At 33.3% G+C, this 21,269-nt stretch overlaps 2 protein-coding genes and 1 pseudogene across 4 annotated transcripts in view; 1 reads left to right on the top strand and 2 right to left on the bottom strand.

Annotated features, from left to right (window-relative positions):
* The window catches only part of LOC128156467 (uncharacterized), a 36,103-nt gene that overhangs the window by 4,217 nt on the left and 10,617 nt on the right, over positions 1-21,269 (bottom strand). The gene's annotated exons all lie outside the window — the stretch shown is intronic.
* On the top strand, positions 1,849-16,808 carry LOC128156466 (uncharacterized; annotated as a pseudogene).
* LOC128156469 (uncharacterized) lies at positions 17,253-21,165 on the bottom strand. The gene is made up of 9 exons (XM_052818636.1): positions 20,728-21,165; positions 20,486-20,570; positions 20,204-20,289; positions 19,895-20,068; positions 19,478-19,575; positions 19,135-19,274; positions 17,973-18,085; positions 17,616-17,776; positions 17,253-17,469 (listed from the first exon to the last, which is right to left on the bottom strand). The coding sequence occupies exons 1-9, from the start codon at positions 20,826-20,828 to the stop codon at positions 17,270-17,272; spliced, it is 1,158 nt and encodes a 385-aa protein (XP_052674596.1). The 5' UTR covers positions 20,829-21,165; the 3' UTR covers positions 17,253-17,269.

Here is a 21,269-nt window from a genome sequence, read left to right as displayed (position 1 = left end):
ATATCCGTAAAGGTTTACAAATGTGTGATAGTTAAGTTATTAGCTGTGAAATTGCTATGAATCCGTATGCGGTATCGTTAGGTTATCAGCGGTGGCATCGTTTAGCTGGGATTTAGAGCTGTATTGTCGTTTACATCTGTGATAAATGTTATGTTCGTACAAATTTATAAAATTTTGTGAACAAGATGCGATTGTTTTACCAGTGAAATCATTTACATTTATGTTAACATTATCACAACTTTGGAATTGGCAAGTTTTTATGGAATCTCAAACGGCGATGGTGCGATGATGCGATAGTGAACTACATGGCCCTATCCGGATTCCATACTTAATAGTTATTTTTCTGATGATATATTTGCAGGATTTATTTTTATACTTCAACAAATACAAACATCTGCATGTTACTTCGTCCGTAATAAATTTATTTCATCTTATGTCCTACCCATTTATGATATTTTCTAGAATCTCTTCGTCATCAAACGCCATGTTGTGCAATGGCTGCTGGGAATGCAATCCTTTTTATGGAAAGTCGATAGAGCGATGCTAAGATAATACGATGCATCGCATCATTGCTATCGCAACATCGTGTCATCGCTATCGCACCATCGCGTTATCGCTATCGCATCATCGCGCTATCGCTTTATCGTGCCATCGCACCATCGTCATCGCATTTTCGCGCCATCGCATTTTCGCGCCATCGCATCATCGTCATCGCGCTATCGCACCATCGCTTCATCGTCATCGCATTATCGCATCATCGTCATCGCACTTTCGCACCATCTCACTATCGACTCAAACGTCGATGGTGCGATGATGCGATAGTGAACTACATGGCCCTATCCGGATTCCATAATTAAGTTATTAATTTGTACATAATTCTCATCTAAATCTTAATGAAAGTATAGTATGGAATCCGGATAGGGCCATGCAGTTCACTATCGCACCATCGCACCATCGAGGTTGGGGTCGATAGCGCGATGACGCGATAATGCGATGACGATGGCGCGATGATGCGATGACGATGAAGCGATGGTGCGATAGCACGATGACGATGATGCGATGGCGCGATGATGCGATGACGATGAAGCGATGGCAAGATGAAGCGATAGCGCGATGAAGCGATGGTACGATAGCGATGATGCGATAACACGATGACGATGGCACGATGATGCGATGACGATGAAGCGATGCTCTATCGTGTCATCGTCATTGTTCTATCGCATCATCGTCATCTCGTCATCACACCATCGTGCTATCGACTTTTTTGCGCATGCGCCATTCAGAAGACATGGCGTCTGGAAGTGAAGGTATGAATGGATTTATATATTTTGTGAAATCGGCCTTGTTTGGTTACTTGATTCTCTATTTATAATTAGGTATTCGAGGCATGTCGTTCTTGTATATAAATATATAGAAGAGTTAAACGTACCATACTTTAATTAATATCATTACAATACAATTTAGAAGAAACCCGCATGGTTCTTAAAAACGGGTGGATGTTATTCACATTCACGAAAATTAAAATTTTAACACAAAACGACAAATTAAAGTCTATCTCAACCCTTCTTCTATTGGTAATACCGTGCCTGTAACTTATATATATATATATATATATATATATATATATATATATATATATATATATATATATATATATATATATATATATATATATATATATATATATATATATATATATGAAGATCTACTACAAAAATTAAATAAGTTCATTGAACGAAGAAACCTATGCTCGAGTTATCTAATTTATGCGATGCTCTTCTGCGTAAAAAGGTATATTTCTTTAAAAGCTTTAAGTTTTTACTGTGATATGATGTGTGTTGTAACCAGTGTGCGGAATGTCTAAGTAACACGTATATCGGAATGCACGTATACAGTATGTTTGTCAGTTACTTAAATTCATTTTGACTTGAGGTATCATGACATCATGTATACCGCAGGACAGTTGCATCGTATGACGTATTTATCAACAATGTTTATCACATACATTATATGCTCTAATACTGTAATACAAAAATTATATGTTCCAGAAATTAAAAGAAAAAACATATTCTGCCTGGTTGAAGGCTTGTCCAGAGACACAGGTCATAAATTTAACTAGTACACATTGCTTTATAAAGTCAGTGCTGAACAATTCACATTCTTTTAATATGTTCATTTAGCCTAAATGTTGTTTTTTTTTTCAGATGATACAGACATATTCAACATATTAGAAGAAATAGGAATGAAGGAATACAAGAATGTGTTCAAGGAAAATATGGTAAGGAAAAATTAAGGGATGCTTGTTACACATAACAAATTCAATTTAGTATGATTACTATAATGATAATTAATTAAAGAAATGTGTCAATTAAACAAGCATTGTGCATTTCTGTAATCATAATGCTCAATAAAATATTGTGTGTGCATGCATTGTTGTTATAGAACTCATTTCTTTTGTGGATTGGCTATATGCAAAAGTGACATTGATACAGGATATTTTTTTTTTCGGGAGGAGGGAGGTAGTAGGGTAACTAGGGTTGGATACCGTTAGAATGAAACTGTACGATACTGTACCGGTATTTTAAACGATACGGTATAAGACCTTGATAAATGATAATTCCTTTTATAATAAATGTGTTTTTGATCTTTCAGTGTTATTATATATAAAAACAGTATTATATATTTTTACATAAAAAATACGAGTTTAAAAACTGTTTATGTTTCAATCCTTTAATAAAAGATCAACAAACAAGTTAATTAAATCTCAAACTGATTCGACTAGAAACATAAATAATCACATTGGAAATGGTTGCAAACACCACCATCTGATTCCCATCTGAAAAGAGACCAGACAGCCGAGTGCTTTACCCAGTTGCCAGCCATTGTTTGGTCGCATTAATTGACGAAACATCAGAAATTGAATGGAAATGAAGAACTTATTTTGCGCTATTTTGTCTTTTTAATTTACATTTATTGTCAGAATAAAATTCAAACTGTACACTATTTAAATATTGTAAGTTTATTTTATTATTTGTTATATATGTACAGAGTTATTACTTTAAATATTGGCAGTCGAATCAAGTATTGTACTAAAAATGATAAAGCATATACTAGTATTTCGTTAATTAGCATATCCTTTCAAAACGCGGAGAATTTTAGTGAGTCTAAAGTCATTTTTTAAAATCATTTTTAATGTATAAAAAGGTTTCAAAGATACAGAAATAACGTTATCAGTACTGGTATAAATGAAACGGTATTTTACCAGTATTTTTAAGGCAACTATTCGGTACGGAATTGGTACCATGTACCGGTATCCAACCTAAGGGGGAAGTAGGGAGAAGTGTGTCCACGTCAACTTGTCGGACTAAGATTTTTTTGACAAGTTAAACAACCCACGGCACATCTTTCTTCAGATTCTTCAGATACTAATGATCCCCCCTCCCCACAAAGATATGCAAAATGAAAATATAAAAAATAAATGCAATTTTGCATTGACAATAAACTTGATAAAAGCAAATGCTTTTTGTGCAATCCAACACATAATCTGCTAGCCAAAAGTCTTTTGTCCCATGATGATCTTTTGTGTTACAAAGTTTAAAAGACAAACACTTGTCAATTGATAAGTTTTTACAAATTTTTAAATATCCATGATTTATGTGCATAGTGTAACAAATCCTCAAAATTTTTTAAAATGGACCCAAGATAAGCTGTGTACTGTACATTATTTTCAGATCAGAATTCAGGATGTAGTTGAACTTACAGAAAAAGATTTTGAAAAGCTTGGGGTTACAGCAATTGGACTTCAACTAAGATTAAAGCAAGCTTGTCGAAATCACCTTCAAGGTAATTAACTGAAAGAAAATGTTTTACTATAATAATATATGAAAAACTTATGGCTCAGTGGTCATGGGCGTAAGGCCAGTAACCGACAGGTTCAAACCCTGCTGTGGTCACTTGATGTGTGTTGTGCACTTTATGAAAAAGTTTATAAACCCTAGCTCTCTGCACTGCTTAGGGGCATGCTGGAACCACAATAAACCCTTTAACAAAAAAAGCAGTTTCATAAGCCTAAACAGTTGATAGGCAGTTTCTGATAGTTCATAAGCAGTTATTTTGGAAAGATTTTTTCATTTCTTAACTGCTTATGACTTTAAATATCCAGGGCATGCCCCAAAACATTCCTTAGCTATGTACATATGTATAGTATACTATAATTCGTTTTAATCCCACGGTGTTAAAATTTCAGGATTTCTGAAAGAGTACCAATTCCGATGGTTTTAATTTCATCCTCAATGAAAACCAGTGATTTAAGTATATGCATTAACACATTTAAAAAAAACTTATGTTAATATTTACTATGGGTTTTATTTAGCAAAAAACCAATAAATGGCAAAGTTTAACATAGTGAAAGTAAATAAACCATTGTTATTATTTGCCTTGTCTACGGTATTTAACATACTGTATTTGAATGTAAAGCAACAGAGGAAGCTAAATGATTTAATGAAAATACATGTATATAAATCAAACAATTTTATTTTCAGCCAAAAGTGAAGATACTTCACCAGTGCTTAAAAAATTCTTCGATTTGAAAAGAGAAAGATTACGTATACAGAAAACAAAGAAAATTAAGAGGCATTTCAAACCAACTAGAAGAATTTATTGTGGGTGGAAACATGCAGTGAGGTCTGATGTGTTCAAAGTTGTTACCTTGAGCAAAGGCGGTGGACAACAAATTATTGATGTGTCAAAAGATACAACCTATGAAGTCCTTGAAAAACAAATCCTTGATCTGTACTTTCCAAAGGCAAGATCAATGGCCCAGAATCTCAAGCTGTCCGACCTGAATCATTATTTGGCATCCTTTTCTGGGGATCCACTACCTCGAAGCTTTCAAAACAATCATGAATTTACGGTTGGAAATTATTTTGACCATATCAAGACATATCCAGTTAGAGTGTACTTACATACTACAAAAAAAGATGAAGATGATGACAATTATCTACCTGATATATCGGTACTAATTCCTTTTCATTTCATGTAAATTATATCTTTAGTTAAATCATTTATTTTAAAAACACTTTTCAAAGAAATCTATTGAGAGAGAGAGGAGAGAGAATTTTTCAATATATAAATATACACATGTACATGTATATCCGGCATAAGGTGCATTTTGCATGGAATTTATTTTGAGAACTGCGTGGCTGTTTTGTCCAAATATATTTGAGAAATGGTTTTGTTTTGTAAATAAAAGACAGGAGTTCTCTGACAAACCCAAACCGTGGTAATGAATACACATTTTTTATTTTATTTCTATAAACCTTTTATTTTGGAATGCTATGATTATTTGTTCATGATTACTTTCAGAAGAGTTCTCCAGGTCCCTCTAAAGACATGGAAAGTCAGTCATTAAGCCTGTCTAGTGAGCTGGAAGACCCGCAGTTGCTGCCAGGCACATCACGCATGTTTGATGCAGTTTGTACTGATGAAGGATCAGATGCAGAATTTGAAAATGCTGGTACTCCTGTGATATTTTTCAAAAAGTCAACCCAGACTTGTTTGACTTCAGTGAGTAATCTGTAATATTACCCTTAGTAACAATGTTTGATACAATTATTTACATATATAATATATTAAATTATCAGTCCCTTGTGGCTGAAACTAGAGGATATTGTAGATTTCATCCTTTTTTGTCTGTCTGTTTTGATTATAACAAAAATACTCCTTAGCTGTTAAATTTTGTGATCATACAATTATAACTGTAACATCATGTATGTTAGTGTGTCAAATCGGTTGAGAATCATAATCGATTAATTGGCAGTTGTCTCTTACCAACTAATAATCAGCCAATAATCCATGTTTTGAATTTTTTTTCTAATTCACACTTCTTATGTGGTAAACTGTAAACCAACTTTTCCTAAAATGAAGTTGGGAGAGCTAAAATGTTTTTGACAGGTCCGTCAGTCAGTCCATTAGTCCTAGCTGTTTTTTGTAAGTGCAACATCTCTTAAACTGCTGCATGGAATGTAGTGAACTTTGTAGATGCAATTTAAAGATGTGCATTTTACCAGGAAATTCTGATTTCATTATTTTCCTGTGAATTTTGGCCCTTTTGAACTCAGAATTTTGGCCCTATGTTAAATATTGTATTTTTATGTACAGATTGTAAGCACAACCCCCTCTTAAACCACTGCATAGAATTAAGTAAAACTGTGTAGACATTTAGGACACAAAGTATGGATGTGCATGTAACCAGAAAATTCAGATTCCTTTATTTTGTGGAAGTTTGGGCCCTTTTGAACTTAAAATGTTTGCTGGAATATTTTGTGAGTATGTCCTTCATCAAATTATTTTGTGTATTTTAATGCATACTTTGCCATTCATTGTCAAGTAATAGCGGAGCATGAAGCATGTAAGCTTGCTTACTTTTCCTTTCATTTGTGATGACTTTATTTCAAGATTAACTGGAGAAAAACTGGTTCGTTGGGACTAATTTAAGCGATCAAGCCTTGTCAATTTTTGTGTCGTTCTTATAGCCATAATTATAACTAGCAAGAACTAGATTGCAGCAAGAAATATTTGCGATGACGAATCTCTCACAAATTTTGCAAAAATTTGTTGCACACGAATAAAAGTTGGTTTACATATTTTGTGTCATCTTTGCTAGTTAGGGGTTTTCGGTCCACTTCCCCCCTCATTTATGAGAAGCGAAGTTGACCGGAAACCCTTGGCTAGCAAGGATGATTTTTTGTTCTGTGCATTAATTTATGAATTGGATTATTATGAAATACAGTTATCACTTTCATATCACAGCATTGATATACTGGTAGCCAGGCTTGGGGCGAATTACATTGTAAAGTAATGCATTACATTACCATTACTTCATGAATTTGGGCATTAAATTACCATTACCATTACTTGATTTTCTTGAAGTAATGCATTACATTACCATTACATGAGTAAAGTAATGCATTACCATTACCATTACTTTTTTTTTTAAGTAAAGCTAATAAAGAGTTTTTGCAAATGTTTCAAATATACAACACTCTTTAACATATCTACAGCTTCATGCTCAGTATCAGGTTCAAATTCAATGAATAAACAAGAGTCACTCTTTATTTGCTCAATATATAATCATATTGTGGCAATATGAACAACATATTACATAAGTAAAATGATATTTATAGACATTTGGCATGATACAATACCAGATATGAAATAGAGACACAGGATAACATGCGTAACAAAAAACAATTTATGAAATAATGTTGCGGTTTTTAAAAGCTAAATATAGATATATCCCCAGATTACACAAATCTTTATAATTTTGGACACTTAATTTTATTAATTTATAAACAGATGATTTTTCCCAGTTATATTTCTTAATATATTTTAATTGTATTTCTTTTTACGGAGGACACTTTTAGACAAAAGATTGCTGTTGCACTTTATGATCGAAGTTTCAAAGGGTTCATCTTTTAAATGCATCCATCTTCCGGGCTATACTAAATAAATGTTTTGCAGGGGCAGTCAAAGCTTGGACTGGAAAATACTGTTTGACGATCTTTATCTTAGGATATATTAAGTGCAATAATAGATTAAATACATCAATCTTGTATTTTCTATTAGTCCAAACTAATGTACAGTGTAATTAATATACAAGAGAGAGAGAGACAGAGAGAGACAGACAGACAGAGAGACAGACAGAGAAAGAGAGAAAGAGAGAGAAAATAAGTAAGATTATTTTCAAATAGGTTTATATAATATTGGAAGTGATATTGATTTTCTTCATGGATGGACAGTGCATTCATTTTGCTTTTAAAGGTGCATGTCTGTCTCCTATTCTATTGTAAGGGGATTCCCCAGGGTGTTTAGCGATTCTTATAACAATAGATTGTTTTGATACTTAGATTATCCTGGGGGCATAGTGTGTTGTTGACACATTTCTTATTGAAGTGCAAACTAATTGGAGTAAATTGTTTAAATGATTAAAAACTCTTAATAATAACACTCTTAAAAATGTTATGAAATTGTGCTGTTATCTTTAGTAATATAAACAATTCAAAAATGAATTTTTAAAAAACCTTTTTTAAAAAAAACATGTACAATTAAAACATTTTTTACTCAATTAGAATTATTTCTTTCTTCTTTAAAAATGAATTTAATCAAATTCAATTTCAACTTTTCATTTATTCATCACATTTTTTTAAAGTGAACATGCATAAATAAGCATAGTAATGCAAAGTAATGCCATGTAATGCCAGCATTACACTAGATTTTGGAAAGTAATGCATTACATTAGCATTACTTGTAATGCTAATTTTGAGGCATTACACATTACTAGCATTACTTTGAAAACATGTAATGCATTACAATGCATTACCATTACATTTAGCATTACCCCAAGCCTGCTGGTAGCATCAATTCATCATGAAAAAGAGGGAATAAATTGTTGTCCTTTTTTCCCCATAGACTCCTAAACCTGAGAAGAATGGTAACAAACCCTTTTTGTCTGAAGATTTAGATGGAGACATGCAAATGCAGGAAGCTATATGTGCTAGTTTAGAAATGATGCAGCAGTAAGAATAAATGCTTACATTTGTATAATTTATTTTCTCTCAAATATTGACACTTAGTCTCGTATTTTAATTAATATTTATAAATACACAGTTAATTTGTTTAAATCAGTGTTATTTGAAAACTTTAAAAAGTTAAAAACATGTGACTGTTTTATGATTTTTAAAGTATTTAAACTTTATAATAATTTTATGAGTTCTAATTTTATGTGAAACAACAGACCACAGCATTTCATTGACCTTGATTTGAGAAAGTGGACAATGAACACACTCAAAAGTGAGGAGGAGGAAAATGTAAAGCAGTTAATTGTGGTACACAGGAGACATGTACTGAATTCAGCTCTGAGGGCTTTGGACAGGGCATCATTTAAGTTGGAGGAACCATTCAAAGTAGAATTTCCTGGTGAATTGGGAGCAGATTACGGAGGGCCAAAGAGGGAATTTTTAAGGTATGATAAGGTTTAATAGGGCCCTGCTCTGAATGTGCCATATACAGTAAAACTTGTTTAGTACTAACACGTATATAGCAACTTCTCGGATTTAGCGAAGTTTTTTAGAGTCCCCGATTAAAATTTTAACAAACCTTTGCAAAATTTGGCAGCAATAACCAATTCAGATAAAACAAATTTACGGATATAGCGAACTGATTTTAAGTCCCATAGAAGTTAATAATTACGAAATTTAACACTTTTATAACGAATTTCTTTCAGTTTAATAAAGTTTGCATTACTATTTAACATAGTAGTTTGAATAAATTTATTTTCATATAAATTTTTCAACTCACAATCCGATCATTATGGGTTCAAAGTAATTTTTATTCTAAGCCTCAATAAGTAATCAAAGTACTGTAGTACTGACAAGAGTTGATTTTATCAATTATCATTAATTTTAAAATCAACTTATCTTGCATGGCAATTAGTTTCTAGTCTGTATTTGAATTACACACTTTTTTATTATATGAACTTTTAGACTTTTCCGACAAGAATTTCGAGAAACCCCATATGAATCATGTTGTGTAATATTTAAAGATAGATTTTAAACTATGTATTAGTAATATCGAAACAATTCTAAAAATCGTATGGATCCAAGCACTATTGATATCGAACTCTAGTCTCATTCAACCAGACACTTGACTGTCTCCATTGATCTCCGACAAGCAAGAGAGCCTCTCTGCTTGTCGGAGATTTACGGAGACAGTCGAACGTCTGGTTGAATGAGACTTCATTAAACTCGGGCGTAGGAACACATGAGCTACAAAAATATCTAAATTGTAAGTATTATATAAAATCTTATTACATGTACTGTGGTTTCATCAATATTCGTTGAATACCAATTTTCGTGGATTTCATTGTTAAGTTGATCCACGAAATTAAATGTTCATTGAAGTTCAATTTCAACTGACTTTTTGTATTGATTGGATCATTGACCACGAAATTACGTATCCTTGAAACTGTGGTTTTCTAAAATCCACGAAAATTGATACTCACGAAAATTAATGAAACCACAGTATTTTAAAAGTGTTTATAGATAAATTTCTTTTAAAAGCAATGCTTCAGCATACATTACATCGAATTTTTTGATTATTTTTCAAAAACTAAGTCTTGTCAGCGGTGATGATTTGTGCTTAGGTCCAAACACTGTTTCACTTTTGGATTGCTAGAGTAACTGCATAGGAGAGTTGATTAAAATCAACTCCCAAAAATTATAGTCTTGTGAAAGGAAACAGGTGTATATAGTGAATTCACTATAGTTATTATTACGAATTTGTAATACGAAGTAAATCTTTTGGTCCCTAGGACTTCACTATAACCGAGTTTTACTGTACTGTAAACCAACTTGTATTCATGTGCAAGAAAATTTTGCATGGTTCACAAGAGCGTCATTGTGGTGAAATTTAATCGCTGCAAACCAGCCTTTTTGGTGTAGTCGTTATAACAACACAAAATTTACTCGGGAAAATTAGTTGGCGTGAACTAGTTATTCATAAGTAAATCATGAAATAATGTTGTTTGGTTAAAAGTTTGTTTACTGTAATCCGTATGTCCATCTTTTTGTTCATTATCACTTGCCATGAAAACTATTTTCTCTCATCTGGCCTAATCATTCAAGCTCATACTTCACATATTGTAATTTCCTTATTTAAAGGGATTACTTATATTGATTCCATGATTCTCCTGTTTTGTATCAAATTTTTAGAATATAAAACCTTTTTTGTTATAATTCCATTTACTTCAGAGTTTCAAAATCTGCAAGGATTGCTTCTTGCAATTTTAGATGATTATTGATTCTTTGCATTTAAAAAGGAGGCGCTGATTAAAATCTTTGTCTGAAGCACATTTTTTCTCCCTTTATGAAATCTTGCTCCAACTTTTCAGCATAGACACGTCCTACTTGATAGGTTGATGCATTTCAGATAGTATAGATAGATGACCCCTATTGAATTTTAAGTTCAAAAGGTTAAGTTTATTTCTATGTTCCGGATAAACTGCCCATAGTGTATACTGCCGATAATAAATAGCTTGTGCAACCTATCATGTATGTCAAAGGGAGGCCGGGGCATAAGTGTTTTACAAACATCTCTTGTGTCTGTATTTTGGCCCCAGCTGACAATTCTTCATCCAAAGAGTGTCCATAGGTTAAAGTGTAAGTTGAAAGTTAAGGTCATTTACATAAGCTAGTACAGTCCTTTACATGTCCCTTCATCATAATGTCCTTAAACTATGAAAGTCCCTTTGAGCTGGTGGCCATCTCAATGATATGAAGTCATTTAGGAAAGTTTGTTAAAATGTAATTAAATACATAAATTGCTACTTATTTAGAAATTAACAAATTAAAATGTTGTATTTTAGTTGTCTTATGAAGGAGCTTGCAAATGCAGTTCTGGAGGGAGAACCTTATAATAAGACTTTCATCCACTCTGTCCCACTGTTAGACAAGGAAATGTTTTTCAAAGCAGGAAGGATGATTGTATGGAGTATTCTCCATGGGGGGCCAGGCTTCCCTTTTCTGAATTCAACTCTGTACCAGCTTTTAATTGAACCCAAAGATGTTGTCTATTCCACTGATGATGTCATAGACCTTGATGTGAAAAATAAAATACAAAAGGTATGGTTTTTATTTATTCATCTTAAACAAAATAATAAATCAGTTGCAGGAGTTTAAAATTAACTGAACTTGCATGGCTGTATTGAGATACTAGATCAGTACCACTGCTACCTTGTATAACATCCTAGCAAAGATATAGTAAGAGAATTCTCTATATTTCCAGCTGCAAACTGCAGATGAGGAAGAACTGAATCTTTTGTCAGATTGGATGGTGGAACAAGGAGTCTATGGTGTTGTTCCACCATACACAGAACAGAAGAGGGATTGTATGGCAAGACAATTGTTGAAGAGTCATGTTTACCTAAGGTGATTTTCCAATTTATTTTTAAAATACATGGTACCTTCACATATTTTAAATTCACCTTAGTCACTCAGGTGACCTATTGCAGTTGTTCTTCGTCCATTGTCATGTGGCAATTTCACATTTTTAACTTTTTACTTGAAATATACAAGCCTTTAGGTCAATTTTTGATTTGAAGCATCTCTAGGATAAGAGAGCGACTTTACTTCCCTTTGGACCTCATGAGCAGGGTCAAATATAAAAAAACAAAAACAAATATGAAAAAAATCCTCTTCTCTACTCCCACCCCAAAAAATAAATGCATAGATATGATGTTCATGAAGCCCTCTACCAAATTGAATTGTGAAATTGAATACCCCAGGGTCAGGGGTTCAGGGCTGGGTTTTACAAAAAAAATTATATAATAACATTAATTTACCCTTATTATAATTTCTATAATTATTTTTTACAGCCATTAAATTCAAATAATGATTAATTTGTGATTATTAAGCACTCATTAATTTGGTTATAAGTCATAAGTTCTTTTGTAAAAAGGTTCTTAGATAAGGTCAATATGGCCTAATAGTGAAATGTATAACATTGTACATAATATTTTCTTCTGTATGTTCACTGTCACGGGAGATAACTAAGTGCACTGTTATTATGTCCTTAATGTCCTCTTCATAAATAGAAATTCAATGCCCATGGGGCAGGGCTCAGGCTTTTTATTTGCGGATGGGGATAACAAATATGGCCATTAAGTGAACATGTATTTTTTTCTCTTTATTTTATAGTATAAAATGTGACAGGTTGATCTAAGGACTATGGTACTCAGGTGACTATAAAGGCATTTGGGCCTCCTCTTTGATTATTTGATATACACATTATCCTGGACAGTAATATCTGGCTAAAACAGCACTGAAAGAAATTTAAGTTTTTTTCTCTTTTTATTGTTTGGCAATATACCGTAATTACATCTTATTTAATTTTCTTTTCAGAATCCATGCAGAAATTGCACAGTTCAGGAAAGGATTGAACACTTTAGAATTTTACACAATTATGAAGAGCAATTCGGAGGAAGTAAGGGGGCTTTTTCTTCACATGTTGTCCAACAGTATGGTAACCATGCAGAAAATAAAAGAAATCATACACATTAACTACAGTGAAGATGGTTCAAATGACAAGAGGAAGGAAGAAGATACTATGTATGCTTTTGAACTTTTCCTGCAAGATTGTTCAGGTATAAAGAATGGTGTACATGTTTATTTTTGAAATATATGTACAATTCATGGATGCCATAAAAACAACCTTTATACCGAATTTTCATTCCAAGCCTCGTCCAACACCCACCCACATTCCCTCCAAGAAAAGAGAATTCATCTAGATATTTCTTCCCCTGTCTATCACATAGTTAACTTTAAAATTCATCAAACCGTTATGAACTGAAAAAATGTTTCATTCCAATTTAGATGTTTAAGTCACATAGGTAAACAAGACATTTTTATTTTGTCCTCTTCAAATAAGAGTTCTGCAATTTGTCTTAAGTGTGTCACACAAATAACCTAGCAAAGACAAAATGTTATCGAAAGTTGGTAATTGAATAGTGTTGCAATACTCTAAAAGTGTTTGCATAAAAGAGTGTTTATTGTCCTTTTGCCAAGTGTTTAGGGTAGTGGTAAAGGTTATAGCAAATATGTGTAACTTTTCAAAACCATTCGAGTCCCATCTGGCTCAAATGAATGCCCTGTATTAAGGGTCTTTCATCTGATTTATAGTAATGTCCTTTGCTAAAACAGGGGCCCTTTGACATGGTCACCTATGCAATGTCCAACTTTTACTAGACATTCTGACTTTTTGATTTTAAAATAATTGACTATTCAAACTCTTGGGAACCATTGCTAAGGTGAGCTATGTGGTCTTTTTTATGGTGTATTTTTTATTAGCTCACCTGAGCTGAAAGCTCAAGTGAGCTATTCTGATCACTTTTTGTCCGTCGTCCGTCCGTCCGTCCGTCTGTCCGTCCGTCCGTCTGTCCGTCTGTCTGTCCGTCTGTAAACTTTTTACATTTTGAACTTCTTCTCTAAAACCGCTTATCCAATTTCAACCAAATTTGGCACAAAGCATCCTTATGGGAGGGCGAATATAAATTGCAGAAATAAAAGTCAGATCTGTATTCAAAGCGGAGAAAACCTTGAAACTGTAAAAAAAGGGGGGTGCATTTTAAAAAATCTTCTTCTCAAGAACTACTGATTCCAATTCAACGTTGTTTAGCATAAATTATCCTTATGGGAAGGAAAATATAAATTGCAAAAATTAAGGTCTAATTATGTTTCAAATCTGAGTTATTACGAAAATAATAATAAAGGAAAGGCGTGTTTTAATCAGTTTAATAGCTTCGGATTCGGCATTCGGTAAAATGGGTAGACAAGACTTGGCCTGGGCAAAACAAAAGATTGGCAGTTATTAATCTGCCAATCTCATTAAAATTTCAGGATATTTGATGGACCAGTATATTTGTATTTGCTGTAAATATTGCTGCAAAATAATGCGTATTTGGAATTGACGATTGCCGATCTGCCCCGGCTTTTATTTTGCCACGGCCCAGGTTTGCGTACCCATTTTACCAAGACTCGTATTCCATACATCTAAAACGAGGTTCTTTGTTTAAAGCAGCCATGACATTATACGGTCGATCTGACTATGATGAATTTGCTTGTTGTGCAACAGTTCGCGAATGAAGGGAGAGTTTTGAAACATGCAAAATGTATTTGTGCCGATTTTGTGAAGTAAATTGAGGCTAAATATTTCAATGCGTTGACAGTTTTCACACATGACGTTGGTGTTAGCTTGTTCTGATTTTCGTTTCGTTTTCATTAATTATGCTTTGTAACCTGGGAACTATCGTCTGTATTTCGTGATTTTTACGTATCAAACAGAGACTTCGGTAAATCAAACAGTTAACTGTTTACCTGCGCAAATTAAGCAAAATCTGATGTATCAAAAAAGTACTGAAATACAATTCATTCTATCGGTAATTCGGCATTATATTTTGCGTAATGGTATATTAATGCAATAGGTTTTGTTGAGATGCTCGGCATTTTCTCGAGTTTATTCAGTGTAAATAGAGTTTGATATCGCTGTCGGAAATATGTAGGTATATACATGTACATGTATATATATGATTCATTTCGAAAAAATAAACTGTGTTCTTTATTTGTTATAGTGCATGTTTCTTGTGTTTTATATAATTGTTTACAATTTCTATTTACTAACCATATCTGAGTGTTAAGCTTCGAATTATAAGCAAGATACAGAGATTTGCTCACAATTCTATGTTTCTACACAGATCTTAAAAACTAAAGATTAAAAATCTAAAAAAAAATTCAATATTTATTAAGAAAATTTTCAAAGTCTCTTCTTCCAGAAACCAACTTTAACAACTTATTGCATTGTAAACTTAACCTTTTTTAGCTCACCTGAGCCAAAGTCTTCTCAAAAACTATTAGGCCAGGAAAGCTCAAATTTGAGTGGAAGCATCCTCAGGTAGTGTAGATTCAAGTTTGTTCAAATCATGATCCCCGGGGGTAGGGTGGGGCCACAATTGGGAGATCAAGTTTTGCATAGGAATATATTGAGAAAATCTTTTAAAAATCTTCTTCTCAAAAATATTTGGCCAAGAAATCTCAAATTGGCATGTAACCATCCTTAGGAAGTGTAGATTCAAGTTTGTTCAAATCATGGTCCCTGGGGGTAGGGCGGGGTCACAATGGGGGATAAATTTTTATAGATAGAGAAAATCTTTAAAAGTCTTCTTCTCAAAATTATTAGGCCAGGAAAGCCCAAATTTGAGTGGAAGCATCCCCAGATCGTATAGATTCAAGTTTGTTTAAATAATAGTCCAGGGGTAGGGTGAGGCCACAATGGGGAATGAATTTTTACTTAGGAATATATTGAGAAAATCTTTAAAAATCTTCTTTTTAAAGAATTTTTGGCCAGAAAGGGTTTAAACTTGTGTAGAGGCATCCTCGGGTAGTGTAAATTCAAGTTTGCAAAATCACAGTCCCTAGTGGTAGGGCGGGACCGTGATGGCGGTTTGAATTTTTACATAGGAATATGAAGAGAAAATCTTTAAAACTATTCTGGGAAAGTGTTCGGTTCAAAACTCAGTACTTAGTGTGAAAGCAAAGGTTATGCAGATTTAAGTCTGATGAAACCATGATTCCCTAGAGAAAAATGGGGCCATGAAATGGGGGGAGGGGGGGTATATAGGAATAGAGACAAATCTTCTTACAGGTACAACAACAAAAGGGGCTTGGTATTTACCAAAAAATAAGAGGTTGATAAAAATTGGCAGATTTTCAATTTTTTTAGCAAGATCTACTGTACTCAGTTGTCAAGATATTTTGATACTGTAATGCTAATTTGATCAGAATTAAGGCAATTTTTGCTCAGGTGAGCGATGTGGCCCCTGGGCCTCTTGTTGTTTTCCTTGTAGCAGAAGGTTATAATATGCAATATTTTGACATTACTTTCATAGTTCTAAGAGGCATTTATGCTCACACATCAATTTATTCTACTTCTTTTTCTTTCAGAAGATACATCTGAAATCAATCTGAATATGCTATTGGCCTTTTGGACTGGAGCTGAAACAATCCCTCCATTAGGGTTTCACAAAAAGCTTGAAATTAAATTTGTCGAAGACCCTGCTCTGTTGCCAGTTGCACATACTTGCGATCTTTTACTGGAAATATCCAGAGGAGAAACCCCTGAAGAATTTCACAGGAAAATGGAGTTGGCGATCACTTGTGGCGGGGAATTCCATCTTGCTTAAGAAGAGGAACTTTATTTAATGATATATATATGTGTTTTGAAAGTTTTTATTCATTTTCTTTTTAAACTAAAAAAATGGCAGTGATAGTCATATGAATAAAGGTATTTCTTCAAACAAAGATAATACACATGTACCAAGGGGCATTGATAATTGTTTATAAATATTGATTTCTGGTGTATCTATGGTAGTAGCATACACTTGAACATTTTTAGAATGCTTGATTGTTGCATCTGTATGGTTTTCAAGTTTTTCTTGGGGTAGTTTGCTATTTTTTAATCCTTATTTTGCAATTTTCATTAAAACTTGTTCCATGAGTGAATATGGTTATCTAATAAATTCAGTAATTATCAACAAAAAGTTTTCTGTCTGTAAATTTTAATTCAAACACTTTCTTTTAGCTGTACTGATGATAGGTATACAACATTAAATTAAAAAGTGCAACATTAGGTGATGGTGTATTCTCTGGGCTTGATTTGGATTTTAGAGCTTTTCAACCAAGTAATTCAAAGCCTCGATGGCCTTTTCAATGGTCTGTGGAACAGTTCTCCCACCATCTAAAAGCAAATGATCGAAGTATGCTGCGTAGTCCTCACAACATCCTCTCGGGCTTGGACTTGGAAATAGTCTTTGAAACTCTAGCACATCACAAATATCCACTGGAAATTTATAGTCTACAGCACCTGTTAATGAAAAGAATTTTAGTTACAATGTTTTAATACCGATTTAATTTTAGCACTTTGATAAACAACCAGGGTATTAAAGGAGGAGGGCAAATGTAAAAAAAATAGAATTTAAATTCTTTAAACTAATCTTTGCTAGAAAATACCAAAAATTTCCGGGTGGAAAAACATCACATCTGGTTTTCCTGGAAGACTTCCATCATCATCATAGCGTCTTTGCGCTCTAATATAATGGTTATTCCATTCCATTTTTATTTGATCAAGTTCTTGCTGTATTATTCTCATAAAGCAGAAACGAAGGCATTCTCTGAATTGGTAAATAGAAAAAGTAATTTAAAAAAAAGTACTGTAAAATTTGTGAAAAATATCTCTTAATAATTCTGTTGAAAAACCATCCTTATTATAAGTTGTTGGTTTACAAAATTGATCAGGTAACCTGCAGAAGTATTAGGTTATAAAAATTTTATTTCATAATGTTCAAAAATAAATATTTTGCATCTTACATGTGCTCGTTATTTGCCAATGAAAACATCCCTTGGTCTTCCATATCTTTGAACAAGTGTATCCAGAAGGAAATGCCCATCTCTCTCAGTGTTCTCCACCAGCGTTCTATTCTCTTATAACAAGATCAGTTTGTTAAATACTGATGGCAATTTTTTAAAGAGTATGTCACATTTCAAGGTCATTGGATAAAAGAGTTTGGTACTCAAAGGTCCAATAAATTAAGGTATAATTAATATGTACACAGATACAACCTGTGTAAAAGTTTTACAAATTTAAGTAGATTAAACTCTTATTAGGTTAATAATGTTGATATATACTGATAGATGATTTTTTACAAGGGTTATACATATTAAAATCTCTCTTTCTAATCATTCAAAAGTTATGGCCAAGGTTAAACATTTTTCAAAAGTAGGTCAAACTCTAAGGTCAAGGTCATTAAGTAAAAACAAGTGGGGAATTAAATATATGTAATGTCAAAAGTAATACACCATAAAATTTGAAAGCCTTCACATCAATTGTTCAAAAGTTATTACCAAGGTTTGAGTTTTTGCACAAACACGTATAATATCTGTAATTCCTCCCTCAGAAGAATGTTCAAAGAAGTACTAAAGCCCAAAGTGAATAAAGAGTGAATGTATGGTCAACTACACGGTTTGCAGTCTATTCAACTTATATTAACATCCACAAGTTAAATTTCAACGTACTTGACGCCATTGGATGCTTTATTTGCATGTGTATTCCTAACTACACAAAGGTTGAATTGTCCGCAAACCGTGCAGTTGACCATGCATACATTATGCATTCATTCATTCTTAAATCACTTTAGGCTTTCAAAGCTATCAGTACTTCTTTGAACATTCTCCTGAGGGAGGAATTACACTGAAATTCTCTCTCTCTCTCTCTCTCTCTCTCTCTCTCTCTCTCTCTCTCTCTCTCTCTCTCTCTCTCTTCACACACACACACACACAGACACACACACACACACATATATATATATAATCCTATATAACTTTAAACCAAAGTGCAAACTATGCTTTTGCATTAGAGTAGATTTTCTCAGTGTACATGTAAGAAAAGGTTAAACTTATTGGATTTGGTAATTTTCTTTACATCATATGTTACTGAATCTTATAGTACCTTGGTAAAACTTCATACTCAAACCTGGTTAGACATTGATCTTCCTATGATAACACTCTTTTCTCCACACATGTCATCATCATGGTACCAACGAAAAGATTTTTGAATGTCCTCAATGTATATATTTTCAGTTCCAGCATCAAGTCTCACGCACCTTGGAGCACCTGAATTATAAAACTAATACAGCTATAAACTAAGACAGTGATTTTTTTTTTTTACTTTTAAGTAAATGATTTCATAAAATTATGTTTTTTTACTTGTTATAAATACAAAAGAATGCACATAATCATTTAAAACTGTGGAGCTAATTAAAAACTGTATTTATAGTATCAAGGATAATCCAAATTAATGTAAACTTATACTTAACTGTTTATTTCCTCCAGGTATTTCAAGAAATATGAAGCTACAACACAAGGGTCATTGTTCGTTCTTGCAACTTGAAGCCACAATATTCGCCTTGAAAATCTTTTAAAAAATCAGAACAGCTGATCATTTATAATATTTTATTAATTGTTTTCTAATATGCAGCTATATTTATACAACAGTACAACAATCATATAATATCAAACTTGATTTTGAGTGTACAGTGGCGTCGGAAGCAAATTAAAAGAGGGGGGGGGGGGGGGCTAGACTTATCAAAAATCTTGACACAAAAACCGGGGGGGGGGGTGCCCCCTCTTCCCGGTTTCGACGCCAATGCTGTATAAAAAGAGTTATAAAAGAAGCATTTTTATCATCTTAGATGACCAACCAAACTCTAAAAGAACTGATACATACAACTTACCCACACATCGCACCATTAATAGCGAAACCAAATGGCTTTAATTTGTCGTAACCATCAACATGTATAAGATAATTTGGTCCATTGTTTAGATACATTCTTCTTGTCAAGCAGTGACTCGCTCTCAGATCAACTCCATCAGGATCGATTATTCTCAATAAACACAAAACGTCATCCCTGAAACAGTTTTATATCACTTATTTAATTTTAAAAGGAACTAGAAATCAGTTTTATTACACGTATTGTAATTAAATATATTATGACGCAAGAAACACATTTTAATTTATCATAGTATATTATATTTGTATATACCTTCCTATAAAGATTCCATGTTTCTGAAGAAGTCTCCGTTTCATCGAGCGACATCCAAGAGTCTGACCACTGAACATCATTTCCTCCTTTCAGTAGAATAATTTCATGTAAATCAGTCGAGGAGGAACAGTCAAATGAGTTAAATAATAATAATAATAATAATAATAATAATAACGACCTTTAAATTATTTATGTTTTAGAGGATTTTCTTGTACTTTACCTATCTATAAAAAATGCTATTAGGACTTGAACAAAACGATAGCAATACTATCGCTATCATACCTGAATGGCTCTAATTGCCATATCCAGGCTGTATCTCCGTCTTCTCAGATTTAGTCTGGCCAAGCGCCTTTTCAAATGCCTGCAGCTTAAATATTTTTAATACATAAAATATTACTTGAAATAAAAGTTCTGACCTTCATTTTATACAGTACTGATGTATTGTTACTTTGAAATATTAGCCTACTTACTACATGTATTATGATATAATTTTAATATGAAATATTTTTATTGTTTACACCTACCTTATTTTCACATTATGATTACTCCAAAGAAGGAATATTATTTCGTTATTATCATATCCGTTAAAAAAATACTCTTGAATCCTTTCGTCAACAAACGCCATTTTGCGCAATGGCTGCTGGGAATGCTTCCTATAGAAGGTCGATAGCACGATGGTGCGATGACGAGATGACGATGATACGATAGTACAATGACGATGACACGATAGAGCATCGCATCATCGTCATCGCATCATCGTGCCATCGTCATCGTGTTATCGCATCATCGCTATCGTACCATCGCTTCATCGCGCTATCGCTTCATCTTGCCATCGCTTCATCGTCATCGCATCATCGCGCCATCGCATCATCGTCATCGCGCTATCGCACCATCGCTTCATCGTCATCGCATCATCGCGCCATCGTCATCGCATTATCGCGTCATCGCACTATCGACCCCAACCTCGATGATACGATGGTGCGATAATGAACTGCATGGCCCTATCCGGATTCCATAGTATAGTACTTTTGCAATTTTATAATTCATATCATGTTCACAAGTCATT

This window comes from Crassostrea angulata, chromosome 7 (assembly GCF_025612915.1).
Source record: "Crassostrea angulata isolate pt1a10 chromosome 7, ASM2561291v2, whole genome shotgun sequence".
NCBI classification, from domain to species: Eukaryota; Metazoa; Mollusca; class Bivalvia; order Ostreida; family Ostreidae; genus Magallana; species Magallana angulata.
This window is presented reverse-complemented; position numbering and strand designations above follow the sequence as displayed.

Bases quoted from the DNA above. Each gene is read 5' to 3' on its own strand.
- LOC128156469 (XM_052818636.1), bottom strand. From the start codon at position 20,828: ATGGCGTTTGTTGACGAAAGGATTCAAGAGTATTTTTTTAACGGATAT. The intron at 20,571-20,727 runs GTAGGTGTAAAC...AAAATATTTAAG, and splicing joins AATCATAATGTGAAAATAAG to CTGCAGGCATTTGAAAAGGC. The intron at 19,576-19,894 runs GTAAGTTGTATG...ATTTTTTAAAAG, and splicing joins ATTAATGGTGCGATGTGTGG to ATTTTCAAGGCGAATATTGT.